Raw genomic sequence first — 14,830 nt, 5'->3', positions numbered from 1 at the left:
TATACATCCTCGGTTTGTATTTCAATCAACAAAGAATCTGTGTCGGTATATAACACCTCGCATCTATCGCTGTATTGCTTCTTAGGTTCGTTGTAATAACAGTCATACATTAAGTGTTTTGACAAGTCGAGAATACTCATACCGACGTACACCGGTCTGTTGAATTTTATATTACTCTTCTGCATATGCAACGCGGCTAAGTCGTTATTGAATATCTTGCTTCTGTTAAAAGCAAGAAGTATAAGTTTCCTGAGTCTTTCTTCCTCATTAGATCTCACTAATTTAACATCAACACGCTTCCTTAGATTCTCCATGATTTTACCAAATACTGAGTTATTCATGAGCTTATATAGATTCTTTTCGAAATCGCTGGTAGCTATCTTTCTTAAATCTGTGTTCAACCTTATATAGGGCTCCATCCAAGGGCTTTGATCAAACTTTAGAACTCTGTGTATTTTCTTAAGTTTCATACATAACGATAGATATAACTGGAGATTTCTGTAGTGAACTATATATATTACTCAAAATTTGATAAGTATTGTAGATATTTTTCTGAATAAAAAAACAAAATAACTGCATAACTGGCAATATTGTGTTCAAGTGAAATCAAAAACGTCTCCAACACACTTGCCATGGGAAATGTGTTTCACATCACAGTTCATGCTTTTGCTACCATTGCACGATTTCCAATCAGGCAACGGTGTCTGATTCAATCTGAAACTTTAAACTCAATTGAGTGTTTACACTACGTTAATCTACGCAATGCCCCCTCAACGTGTAAGGCGTCGCCTGACGACAGAACAACTGGGCAGATGTATTGGAATGCTTGATGCTGGCTATTCACAACTTGACGTTGCCAATGCACTAAACGTCAGCCAGAGCGTTGTAAGCAGGGCCTGGTCCCGACAGCAAAATTTTGGTACAGCAGCACACCGACATGGGGGTGGTCGTCAGAAGTCGACAACCCAACGCCAAGATCATTTTGTGGCTCTTCAGGCATGACGTCATCCCTTCTGGACAGCAACCAGCCTACGTAACGACCTCCTGAACGCCTCAGGGGTGAATGTGTCCACTCAGACGATACGGAATCGTCTTCACAATGCAGGTCTCTACTCGAGAAGGGCATATGTCCGAATCCCCCTGACTGTTCGACACCGGCGGGAGCGATTGGAATGGGCTGAAGATCATGTCACTTGGACACGGAACGATTGGGTTCCAGTTCTGTTCACCGATGAGTCCAGGTATTGTTTGGACTTTACAGACAGGAGGCAGCGGGTGTGGCGACGACAACGTGAACGTTTCCATGATGCAAACATCAGTGAACATGACCGTTATGGTGGTGGTTCCATCATGGTCTGGGGTGGAATCAACAGAGATGGAAGGACAGATCTTCATGTCCTGGAGAGAGGAACAATGACGGGGGTGAGGTACCGGGATGAGATCCTCGATGTGTACGTCAGACCCTACGCTGGTGCTGTTGGCCCTGAGTTCATCCTGATGGATGATAACGCCCGTCCTCATCGCGCCAGGGTGGTTGAGCAGTACCTTGAGCAGGAGACAATTGTCCGCATGGATTGGCCAGCGCGCTCGCCGGACTTGATCCCGATTGAGCATGTGTGGAACATGCTGCAGGTTGCCCTTTCACGCCGTAGAGCACAACCCACGACTTTGGCAGAGCTCGGACATGCCCTCGTGGAAGAGTGGAACAACCTTCCCATTGGGAACATCCGGGTGCTTATTGACAGCATATCTCGACGTTGTCAGGCCGTCATTGATGCAAGGGGAGGTCATACTCGATATTGACACTTCATCGATTAAGTGTAATGATGGACTATCCCTCATAACTGTGTAATTCCTTCTCTTGTTTGCTGTTAACATTTTTCAATGAAATGCCTTTTGGTGTTTGCAGATTTCAAACATTCCATATTGATACAAGTTCATGCCGTTCATGAATTTTCATTCATAACATGATTAAACACGTTTCATGTCTTTTGTTATGTTTGTGGTAACTTACACACATATCACCCAGTGATCCTTATCAAATTTTGAGTAGTATATTTTGTCTTATCCATCAAATTTGGTACAAGTTTTTCTACGTTAGCTAACCTTGTATTACCCATCAAGGAGTGTTGATATTCCGACATCTAATCTTTATTAACCATTAATCTTTCGGGAGCTAGCGGATAACTGTTATGGTCTTTATGTAATGAACTTGGATATTCCAAGTCAACTTCTAGTATGTACCCTTTATTCGCATTGATATTATGGATATCGATATCATCGACCCACTCAAAACCCCCCGTGGATAAAGGTTGACTCATAGCCCATCCGTACAAATTGTTGGCGTCGAGATATAACATATGAGTGTCGGGTTTACTCGGATCGTATCCTTCCACTAATTTATTATTAGCCTTAGAATACCTTTTCGCTACCATCGATATACCCCCTCTTAATCCTTTCTCAATAAACAAGTGCATATGGTAATCTGTGAGTAGTTTTAGTTCTACACCGGTCTTCTTTAACAATGCATCCCACGATAGTCCGGGACTGGAATAGTACCATGCCGGGTCCAAGCCGTATTGTTTTAAACATGTCTTTCTAAATATCTCGAATATATCTGCAAGTAACAGTACATCGGTTTTTAAGTACAGATCGTGATAATCGCCTAAATTCTTACAACCTAATTTATCCCACACCGTCAGAGCGTGTTCATAATTGGCATCTGTTATTTTAGATTCTGTTAAGTTACCATAGAATGATTCAAGGGGTGGTAATTTAGTTTCGTCGAATCTAGACCAATCATCCATATATTCATAAGGATATACACCTTTTCTCAGCAACAAATGACGAGTTATCTTATCGGTATATTGATTTGTTATCGCAAAGTCATTGGGATTGTTCGCATTAGCTAAATTGTCCAGGGAAGATAACAGAAACTGTACGGAGTCTATGAATCTAAGCCCATTACTTTGCTTTATTCTAGCTTTCCCATCCTTGTCCCTATAATGTATAGTTTTAGTCAACGAGAATGATATATATTTTTCCATATTATTAGGAATGCACGTTAAACCGGAGTCGGTCTTTGAGATAGCTTGCATGATGAGATGTGAATCGTATCCCCTAAGGTTATGAAACACAACGGGGATGGGTATTGTTTGAAAATTCATTTTTAGTTTCAAGTTACACTCGTTATGCGCGGCTCCCTGATAATAACCCGTGACATGGCAATGATCTCTTACGGAATCCCCATTCAGGGGTTTATTACAAACATGACAACTCGTTGACTTCTTATAGGCCCTCCAATTATCCCTCGTCATACACATGGGTTTCTTACGCGATAAATTTTCCCTGATTATTCTCTCTTCATTTTGTAGATATTCTGTGAACTTTCCCGCTGCATCGGGACCTCTGTATATCACGGGAGTGTTTGTTTTCCCATCATACCTTACAACTATATATCCAAACCCACAAGGAACATGTTCTTGAGTTTTGTACGTAAAACTACTACCTTGATTATTGCGTTCAGTATTTTCTATAGGTTTGATAAGCGCTTCGAAGTCGGCGTAAATTATGTACGGTACTGGCATTTGATTCCAATAATGTTCAAATTTTAATATATTTTTTCCCTCTTTAGGCATATCGATCCTGATAGCGGTCTGTCCAACACCTCTACAGTCTTCTTTATGCGCTTCTAATAGATCTTGTCTGCTGTACCCATGTAGGCATCTTTTCGCAGAAATATTTCTTTCCCTTATATTTAGTTTGATCATATAATAGCCTGTTTAAACTCTTTATCCACGTATAATGATATTTTCCATCTTTTTCGATCAGAAATGAATTGATTCTGGGAATATGTTCCGGAGCGGAGCTTATCTTGTGTACAACAATTCCTTTAGAATGTCCGAAAAGATTTATAGCTAAATTATTTTACTTTTCCACCTTATCAATTTGTGATATTGGTGTAGGTTCGTCTATACAATCGAAGTTGAGTCCATCGTTTTGGGGATAGCTCGAAGGTCTATCCGGATTTTTGTCTCCGGGGAACAATGCAGATCTTATCATCATTCTTAAACAGTCATCAGATTTATTTTTTACGTTAATTATGGCTTTTTTCTTCTTATAATACGGGGGTTAATCTATATAAGATCCACCTTTGAAGGGCATGTAATTTGCTATAACTAAATATAAACTATCGATTTTATCCACACCCCAACCCAAACCTCTATTAGTCCAGCGTTTTAAAGTTTCCTGTATCCTCTGAATTGATGTATCTAATAATGCGTTTATAGTATCGGATTCTGTTATAACTTCTTGATTGCTCCGGAAATATGGTTCGGTATATTCGGTGCTATCGTCTGCGCTACTTTTACTTAATAACATTTTAATCGTCAGCTGGTATTTTATACTATGTAAATCATCTAACTCCTTGTTAATTTTGCTGGATATGATGGGCTTAACATCTTTAACATCCATGTTGGAATTAATACCCATCTTCCGGCCTCTTAGATATTTACCAATGCCGGCGGCTGTGGGTACTAATATTTATTCTTGTTGTTTTTTATCAACATCGTCAACTGATTTTTTATCATTATCTAGTAAAGCGATCAATTCAGCTCTTCTCATTCGAGAATAACCTCTCAGCCCACTGTTTTTTGCTTGAGCTTTGAGTTCTCTAACAGTCTGCGGTTTGTTGTATTCCAAACCAAGTAAATCGATCAATTCAGCTTTTCTCATTCGAGAATATCCATGTAGACCACGTTGTTTTGCCAAAGCCTTCAACTCTCTGACAAAAACCATTGTGACCATGGTATATACAAAATGATTTATTTGTCTAAATGGTTATTTTTCATATATAAATACGCATTCTCCCCAACCTATTCCTCTCATTGATGTAATCTCTCTTCCTAGCGTAAATAATATGCTTCCTGACCTTATCAGCTCCGTGACTCTTACATAAACTGTAACTACATTTGACTCCAATCCCATATACAGAACAAACGTAATTTTTAAACCCCGTTCTTATGTTATAAGCATGGGCGCCATAGTAAATACCAACGGATGGCTTCTGACATTGAATAGATTTCCCCGTGAGTGTATATTTACATAGATTCATGTTTATACACATATCGTATCATTTGTCTAAAAGGTAAATCTCCACATCTCCACTGGTTATTTATTGATTAGCTGTCACTCTGACTAGGTGCGTAGTCATTGTGTAGCCTCAGCCAGTAAACGCTATTTATTGATTAGCTGTCACTCTAGGTCATGGTTTATGCGTAGTTATTGTATAGCTGAAAATTTGCAACAACTGTTAACCCAATTATCACAAATATGACCTCGCGCTTCTTTTGAGCCTCTGACAGTGTATAAAACTGACTCATTGTTGGTCTCGGCATTGGGTCAAGTTTCTTTCCATAAACGAGGAAGTATTCGTGCATGGCAGATTCGACATCCTCAAACGTTTGAATTCAATGTCCTTCCTTACGCATTTCTTCATGAATAAAATCTAATCTCTCCATTCTCCGCTGTGCCCATTGTGACTGAGCTTTTTCGAGTTGTTCTAAAGCTTTATTATGTCTTTTCTGCTCCGAACCTCTCATACTAGAAAATAAAAAATTACTCCCTGAAAAAACTAGAGCATTAACAATTGCTCCACCGACCATCATCGCAATTGATGCCATATTATATGAATATAAAATATTCAAATGTTTAATTACTTCATTATGTCTTCCGGAATAAGCCCTTGTTTGATGAGCATATCTTTTGTAGCCATAGCCAATCCTATATGAAGAACGGACATACTGATATCATAACCATTAAAATCTAGCTTGGGAGGTGTGGCTTTCGTAATCATTTTAGCCATATGGGCATAGCCAATGGCCAAGCCGGTGACCACCACTGAATGATACGTTGCGTTTACCAACATTTTACCGTCTGTAACTGGAGTAGTCATGCTTCTTATAGCATTATATGGGGGCTAACCTCTAATTGAACTTGTTGTTGTGGCAGCGGGGGTGACGCTTTCTCTTCTCCGGTCTTATAAAACAACCATACAGCCGCTATACCAGCAACTCCTACTAGTGCCCATGTTTTAATCGGATCAATATTTGAATTATTGTTTAGTTTCGCTTTGCGAGCGAGTCCTCCCATTCTTCCTCCCATTTTGTGTTTGTGGTTGTGGTGCATTCACAATCTGTGGTTCCTCATTCACTATCTGTTGTGCAGTCGGGGTTATTATTACCTCGTTCACAATCTGTGTCACCTGATGAGTCTCCATTATTATTAAGTGGGCACTTATGTTTAAATTGACAATACCTAGCCGTTATTAAAGCTGTTGTGAGTGGAGCTAAGAACATTCCGTATCTATGATAAAACTCACAGCTCACTGAGCTTATAGCTTGTTCGATGAATGGGTCTTTCTCGAGTGATTCGCATAAATACATGCGATGTTCTGCCGGGATAGGGAGAAACGTACTAGCTACGACTGTGTATAGTTGTAACATAGCCGACCCTATCATTTTAGTCATGGTAGCTCCCAGTCTAGACTCGTAACGCGTGTACAGTTTTTTAATTTCTTCGTCGGTCATGTTATAAATTTTTTCGATGGTATAATTTTCCCCCAAATATTGGGAACATTTTCCACCGGCTACCAAAGCAGCGAGTCTTTCTCTATGTTTATCTAAAGATTTATCAGTCATAGGTTCTTCTGCATCAGATTCTTTGACCATTTGGTCGATGAGTTCGTCGCATTCCATAATGTAATACCTAAGGAGATATTTAAGTCTAACATAATATAATATGGCATATCCAATACAGGGTTAGAAACTAACAGTATTTGTCCACTAGTCCTTAAAATGATAACATATAGCAAAACCCTTAAAATGGGCCAATTTCTACTAGTCCTTAGGATACCTTTACTATTGGGCAGTTTGGTAAGGACTATAGGACTATTGCCAATTTCTAACGCTGCAATACATCCCGTAATAATGAACTGTTGCAAAAAGAATGTGGATTTCAAACCACATAATGTCATCTTAACCGCTAATGTTCAATTTATCGCATTTTTGCTATAATTTTGCCATATTTGCTATAATTTTGCCACATCATACCACAACGAATTTTGTCATCGTGCCCATGTTTACAACGATATATTTAACTGAATACGATTGTTGTCAACATCTAAATTTGATAACATAAGTAACTTCCTATAAGCAACGTGTTTCCATCACACATTTATGCTAGAATAAGGCAACGGAAGTGAAAACTACATATTTCAACGAAGACGTACCTTGCAACAAGTTCCTCCTCATAGTTGCCTTCGACCGACGTTATTTATTTCCGGTAAGATGGCGAGGCAGAGGACAATATGATTATTTCAATCAAGTAGGGAACAAGTGATACTTGTACACATATTTGCGCGCACACACACACACTCTAAAAAAAGGTTAACTTCGGCCTTGGTAGATCTATGCCATTATCCTTCAAGTAGTCTCAACTCCACATCGTGCCTTACCAAGCATCCAAATATAAACTTTAAAAGAAGACAGCAGTCAAACCTCTTACCATCTGACAGTGTCTGAATTCGACAAGTAGGCGTCACTGCTTTTGGGCGCAGACATATTGAAAGCACAGCAACTGATGGTCTTCGCAAAGGGTGATTTCTCTCCTTTTGAAATGATATTCCCAGCGCGGTAGCGCAGAGCTCTGCGAACAGGCTATCGCTGTGCTGAGCTTGTGGTAAATTGTGACATGTAGAGACGGGGCCAAGCTAAAACGGCGCCCGACGGCCGGGCCGGGCCAGGACGGCCCAAAGTGTTATTGGCTAATTACTTCATTATTGACCATCATACCTACATATATTTGATGCAACATACACACATGACATTAATGAACAATCACCAAACAAAAAAGTACACCATGATTAAGTAATTCGGAGTAAACCACTTGAAAACCAGAAAGTGGAGCTGTGCGTAAGCGTCGCTGATCTAGGTAACATGTAAAAGAGCAATCGTTAAACGAAATAAGATTTGAAACTTCTAGCCATCGTGACACAAATTTCCATCTGTCGGCATAGCGTTTCTATTATAGGAACGTACTATATCTAAGTAAATACCACTTTATAATGTCAATATTCATCGTATTTAAAGACAAGACAAGAAGTTTATTATATGAAAGGCCTCCAGCCTATATACAAATACACACAATGTATACATACTTTCAACATATATGTGCGTTCTGGGAGACATTTGTATTTACAAAATCTTGCCGAATTTTAATAAAGCAGACACGTTGGTTAAAGCAGACCCCTTCTCCCTATACTCTCAACAGTCACACAAGTGTTCGGTCCGACTTGGCCCAGGCTGTCAAAATCAACATTAAACTCACATATGTATCTTCAAAAGGATTCACATCTATAAACTAGTACAATATCTACCTAAATACCACTTTATAGTGTCTCAAATCGCGTTATTTAAAGAAAACAAGGGGCTGAAAGTGAAGCCCTTTTCAATCTACATTCTCAACATAGTCTCTATCAGAAGTGTTTGGCTTGTGTTGGGTCCGACTTGGCCCGGGCTGTCAAAATCTACTTTAAACACACAGATGTATCTTCAAATGTGTTTACATCTATAGATTAGTATTAAATCTACCTATATACCACTTTATAATGTCACAGTATATCGCATTTAAAGAAAACTGGGCCGTTAAAGTCAAGCTCTTTTACTGTATTTTTTCAAGAAAATCTATGTGAGAAGTGTCATATAATCTAACAGATCGCAGTATTTAAAGAAAACAAGGGGCTGAAAGTGAAGCCCTTTTCAATCTACATTCTCAACATAGTCTCTATCAGAAGTGTTTGGCTTGTGTTGGGACGGACTTGGCCCGGGCTGTCAAAATCTACTTTAAACACACAGATGTATCATCAAATGTGTTTACATCTATAGATTAGTATTATATCTACCTATACACCACTTTATAATGTCACAGATTGCAGTATTTAAAGAAAACAAGGGGCTCAAAGTTAAGCCCTTTTCAATCTACATTCTCAACATAGTCTCTATCAGAAGTGTTTGGCTTGTGTTGGGTCCGACTTGGCCCGGGCTGTCAAAATCTACTTTAAACACAAAGATGTATCATCAAATGTGTTTACATCTATAGATTAGTATTAAATCTACCTATATACCACTTTATAATGTCACAGTATATCGCATTTAAAGAAAACTGGGCCGTTAAAGTCAAGCTCTTTTACTGTATTTCCTGAAGAAAAGCTATGTCAGAAGTGTCATATAATCTCACAGATTGCAGTATTTAAAGAAAACAAGGGGCTGAAAGTGAAGCCCTTTTCAATCTGCACTCTCAACATAGACTCTATCAGAAGTGTTTGGCTTGTGTTGAGACGGACTCGGCCTGGGCTGTCAAAATCTACTTTAAACACACAGATGTATCATCAAATGTGTTTACATCTATAGATTAGTGTTATATCTACCTATACACCACTTTATAATGTCACAGATTGCAGTATTTAAAGAAAACAAGGGGCTGAAAGTGAAGCCCTTTTCAATCTACATTCTCAAAATAGTCTCTATCAGAAGTGTTTGGCTTGTGTTGGGACGGACTTGGCCCGGGCTGTCAAAATCTACTTTAAACACACAGATGTATCTTCAAATGTGTTTACATCTATAGATTAGTATTAAATCTACCTATATACCACTTTATAATGTCACAGTATATTGCATTTAAAGAAAACTGGGCCGTTAAAGTCAAGCTCTTTTACTGTATTTCCTTAAGAAAATCTCTGTCAGAAGTGTTCGGTCCGACTTGGCCCGGGCTGTCAAAATCAACTTAAACCGCACAGATGTATCATCAAATGGATTCACATCAATAGATTAGTATTATATCTACCTAAATATCACTTAATAGTGTCTCAGATTGCTGTACTTAAAGAAAACAAGGGGCTGAAAGTGAAGCCCTTTTCAATCTACGTTCTCAACATAGTCTCTATCAGAAGTGTTTGGCTTGTGTTGGGTCCGACTTGGCCCGGGCGGTTAAAATCTACTTTAAACACACAGATGTATCTTCAAATGTGTTTACATCTATAGATTAGTATTAAATCTACCTATATACCACTTTATAATGTCACAGTATATCGCATTTAAAGAAAACTGGGCCGTTAAAGTCAAGCTCTTTTACTGTATTTTTTCAAGAAAATCTATGTGAGAAGTGTCATATAATCTAACAGATCGCAGTATTTAAAGAAAACAAGGGGCTGAAAGTGAAGCCTTTTTCAATCTACATTCTCAACATAGTCTCTATCAGAAGTGTTTGGCTTGTGTTGGGACGGACTTGGCCCAGGCTGTCAAAATCTACTTTAAACACACAGATGTATCATCAAATGTGTTTACATCTATAGATTAGTATTATATCTACCTATACACCACTTTATAATGTCACAGATCGCAGTATTTAAAGAAAACAAGGGGCTGAAAGTGAAGCCCTTTTCAATCTACATTCTCAACATAGTCTCTATCAGAAGCGTTTGGCTTGTGTTGGGTCCGACTTGGCCCGGGCTGTCAAAATCTACTTTAAACACACAGATGTATCTTCCAAAAATGTGTTTACATCTATAGATTAGTATTAAATCTACCTATATACCACTTTATAATGTCACAGTATATCGCATTTAAAGAAAACTGGGCCGTTAAAGTCAAGCTCTTTTACTGTATTTCCTGAAGAAAATATATGTGAGAAGTGTCATATAATCTCAGAGATTGCAGTATTTAAAGAAAACAAGGGGCTGAAAGTGAAGCCCTTTTCAATCTACATTCTCAACATAGACTCTATCAGAAGTGTTTGGCTTGTGTTGGGTCCGACTTGGCCCGGGCTGTCAAAATCTACTTTAAACACACAGATGTATCATCAAATGTGTTTACATCTATAGATTAGTGTTATATCTACCTATACACCACTTTATGATGTCACAGATTGCAGTATTTAAAGAAAACAAGGTGCTGAAAGTGAAGCCCTTTTCAATCTACATTCTCAACATAGACTCTATCAGAAGTGTTTGGCTTGTGTTGGGACGGACTTGGCCTGGGCTGTCAAAATCTACTTTAAACACACAGATGTATCTTCAAATGTGTTTACATCTATAGATTAGTATTAAATCTACCTATATACCACTTTATAATGTCACAGTATATCGCATTTAAAGAAAACTGGGCCGTTAAAGTCAAGCTCTTTTACTGTATTTCCTGAAGAAAAGCTATGTCAGAAGTGTCATATAATCTCACAGATTGCAGTATTTAAAGAAAACAAGGGGCTGAAAGTGAAGCTCTTTTCAATCTACATTCTCAAAATAGACTCTATCAGAAGTGTTTGGCTTGTGTTGAGACGGACTTGGCCTGGGCTGTCAAAATCTACTTTAAACACACAGATGTATCATCAAATGTGTTTACATCTATAGATTAGTGTTATAGCTACCTATACACCACTTTATGATGTCACAGATTGCAGTATTTAAAGAAAACAAGGTGCTGAAAGTGAAGCCCTTTTCAATCTACAGTCTCAACATAGTCTCTATCAGAAGTGTTTTGCTTGTGTTGGGACGGACTTGGCCCGGGCTGTCAAAATCTACTTTAAGCATACAGATGTATTATCAAATGTGTTTACTTCTATAGGCTAGTATTAAATCTACTTATAAACCACTTTATAATGTCACAGTATATCGCATTTAAAGAAAACTGATCCGTTAAAGTCAAGTTCTTTTATTGTATTTCCTTAAGAAAATCTCTGTCAGAAGTGTTCGGTCCGACTTGGCCCAGGCTGTCAAAATCAACTTAAACCGCACAGATGTATCATCACATGGATTCACATCTATAGATTAGTATTATATCTACCTAAATATCACTTAATAGTGTCTCAGATTGTTGTACTTAAAGAAAACAAGGGGCTGAAAGTGAAGCCCTTTTCAATCTACATTCTCAACATAGTCTCTATCAGAAGTGTTTGGCTTGTGTTGGGACGGACTTGGCCCGGGCGGTTAAAATCTACTTTAAACACACAGATGTATCTTCAAATGTGTTTACATCTATAGATTAGTATTAAATCTACCTATATACCACTTTATAATGTCACAGTATATCGCATTTAAAGAAAACTGGGCCGTTAAAGTCAAGCTCTTTTACTGCATTTCCTTTAGAAAATCTATGTCAGAAGTGTTCGTTCCGACTTGGCCCAGGCTGTCAAAATCAACTTAAATCACACATGTGTATCATCAAATGGATTCACATCTATAGACTAGTATTATATCTATCTATACACCACTTTAAAGTGTCTCAGATCGCTGTACTTAAAGAAAACAAGGTGCTGAAAGTGAAGCCCTTTTCAATCTACATTCTCAAAATAGTCTCTACCAGAAGTGTTTGGCTTGTGTTGGGACGGACTTGGCCCGGGCTGTCAAAATCTACTTTAAACACACAGATGTATCTTCAAATGTGTTTACATCTATAGATTAGTATTAAATCTACCTATATACCACTTTATAATGTCACAGTATATTGCATTTAAAGAAAACTGGGCCGTTAAAGTCAAGCTCTTTTACTGTATTTCCTTAAGAAAATCTCTGTCAGAAGTGTTCGGTCCGACTTGGCCCAGGCTGTCAAAATCAACTTAAACCGCACAGATGTATCCTCAAATGGATTCACATCAATAGATTAGTATTATATCTACCTAAATATCACTTAATAGTGTCTCAGATTGCTGTACTTAAAGAAAACAAGGGGCTGAAAGTGAAGCCCTTTTCAATCTACGTTCTCAACATAGTCTCTATCAGAAGTGTTTGGCTTGTGTTGGGTCCGACTTGGCCCAGGCTGTCAAAATCTACTTTAAACACACAGATGTATCATCAAATGTGTTTACATCTATAGATTAGTATTAAATCTACCTATATACCACTTTATAATGTCACAGTATATCGCATTTAAAGAAAACTGGGCCGTTAAAGTCAAGCTCTTTTACTGTATTTCCTGAAGAAAAGCTATGTCAGAAGTGTCATATAATCTCACAGATTGCAGTATTTAAAGAAAACAAGGGGCTGAAAGTGAAGCCCTTTTCAATCTGCACTCTCAACATAGACTCTATCAGAAGTGTTTGGCTTGTGTTGAGACGGACTCGGCCTTGGCTGTCAAAATCTACTTTAAACACACAGATGTATCATCAAATGTGTTTACATCTATAGATTAGTGTTATATCTACCTATACACCACTTTATAATGTCACAGATTGCAGTATTTAAAGAAAACAAGGGGCTGAAAGTGAAGCCCTTTTCAATCTACATTCTCAAAATAGTCTCTATCAGAAGTGTTTGGCTTGTGTTGGGACGGACTTGGCCCGGGCTGTCAAAATCTACTTTAAACACACAGATGTATCTTCAAATGTGTTTACATCTATAGATTAGTATTAAATCTACCTATATACCACTTTATAATGTCACAGTATATTGCATTTAAAGAAAACTGGGCCGTTAAAGTCAAGCTCTTTTACTGTATTTCCTTAAGAAAATCTCTGTCAGAAGTGTTCGGTCCGACTTGGCCCGGGCTGTCAAAATCAACTTAAACCGCACAGATGTATCATCAAATGGATTCACATCAATAGATTAGTATTATATCTACCTAAATATCACTTAATAGTGTCTCAGATTGCTGTACTTAAAGAAAACAAGGGGCTGAAAGTGAAGCCCTTTTCAATCTACGTTCTCAACATAGTCTCTATCAGAAGTGTTTGGCTTGTGTTGGGTCCGACTTGGCCCGGGCGGTTAAAATCTACTTTAAACACACAGATGTATCTTCAAATGTGTTTACATCTATAGATTAGTATTAAATCTACCTATATACCACTTTATAATGTCACAGTATATCTCATTTAAAGAAAACTGGGCCGTTAAAGTCAAGCTCTTTTACTGTATTTTTTCAAGAAAATCTATGTGAGAAGTGTCATATAATCTAACAGATCGCAGTATTTAAAGAAAACAAGGGGCTGAAAGTGAAGCCTTTTTCAATCTACATTCTCAACATAGTCTCTATCAGAAGTGTTTGGCTTGTGTTGGGACGGACTTGGCCCAGGCTGTCAAAATCTACTTTAAACACACAGATGTATCATCAAATGTGTTTACATCTATAGATTAGTATTATATCTACCTATACACCACTTTATAATGTCACAGATCGCAGTATTTAAAGAAAACAAGGGGCTGAAAGTGAAGCCCTTTTCAATCTACATTCTCAACATAGTCTCTATCAGAAGCGTTTGGCTTGTGTTGGGTCCGACTTGGCCCGGGCTGTCAAAATCTACTTTAAACACACAGATGTATCTTCCAAAAATGTGTTTACATCTATAGATTAGTATTAAATCTACCTATATACCACTTTATAATGTCACAGTATATCGCATTTAAAGAAAACTGGGCCGTTAAAGTCAAGCTCTTTTACTGTATTTCCTGAAGAAAATATATGTGAGAAGTGTCATATAATCTCAGAGATTGCAGTATTTAAAGAAAACAAGGGGCTGAAAGTGAAGCCCTTTTCAATCTACATTCTCAACATAGACTCTATCAGAAGTGTTTGGCTTGTGTTGGGTCCGACTTGGCCCGGGCTGTCAAAATCTACTTTAAACACACAGATGTATCATCAAATGTGTTTACATCTATAGATTAGTGTTATATCTACCTATACACCACTTTATGATGTCACAGATTGCAGTATTTAAAGAAAACAAGGTGCTGAAAGTGAAGCCCTTTTCAATCTACATTCTCAACATAGTCTCTATCAGAAGTGTT

The 14,830-nt window shown here is 38.0% G+C and overlaps 1 protein-coding gene across 5 annotated transcripts in view; it reads right to left on the bottom strand.

The window, feature by feature from the left end:
• The window catches only part of LOC139466653 (CWF19-like protein 1), a 411,301-nt gene extending 403,471 nt beyond the window's left edge, over nucleotides 1-7,830 (bottom strand). For all 5 annotated transcript variants that reach the window (XM_071248237.1, XM_071248241.1, XM_071248239.1 and 2 more), the window contains exon 1: nucleotides 7,564-7,830. In XM_071248237.1, coding sequence (XP_071104338.1) covers nucleotides 7,564-7,619 — 56 coding nt within the window. In that variant the 5' untranslated portion in view covers nucleotides 7,620-7,830. The remainder of the gene's footprint in view (nucleotides 1-7,563) is intronic.
• Between the last annotated feature and the right edge of the window lie 7,000 nt (nucleotides 7,831-14,830).

Source organism: Haliotis cracherodii, unplaced genomic scaffold (genome assembly GCF_022045235.1).
Source record: "Haliotis cracherodii isolate W230 unplaced genomic scaffold, xgHalCrac1.p SCAF_19, whole genome shotgun sequence".
NCBI lineage: Eukaryota > Metazoa > Mollusca > Gastropoda > Lepetellida > Haliotidae > Haliotis > Haliotis cracherodii.
This window is presented reverse-complemented; position numbering and strand designations above follow the sequence as displayed.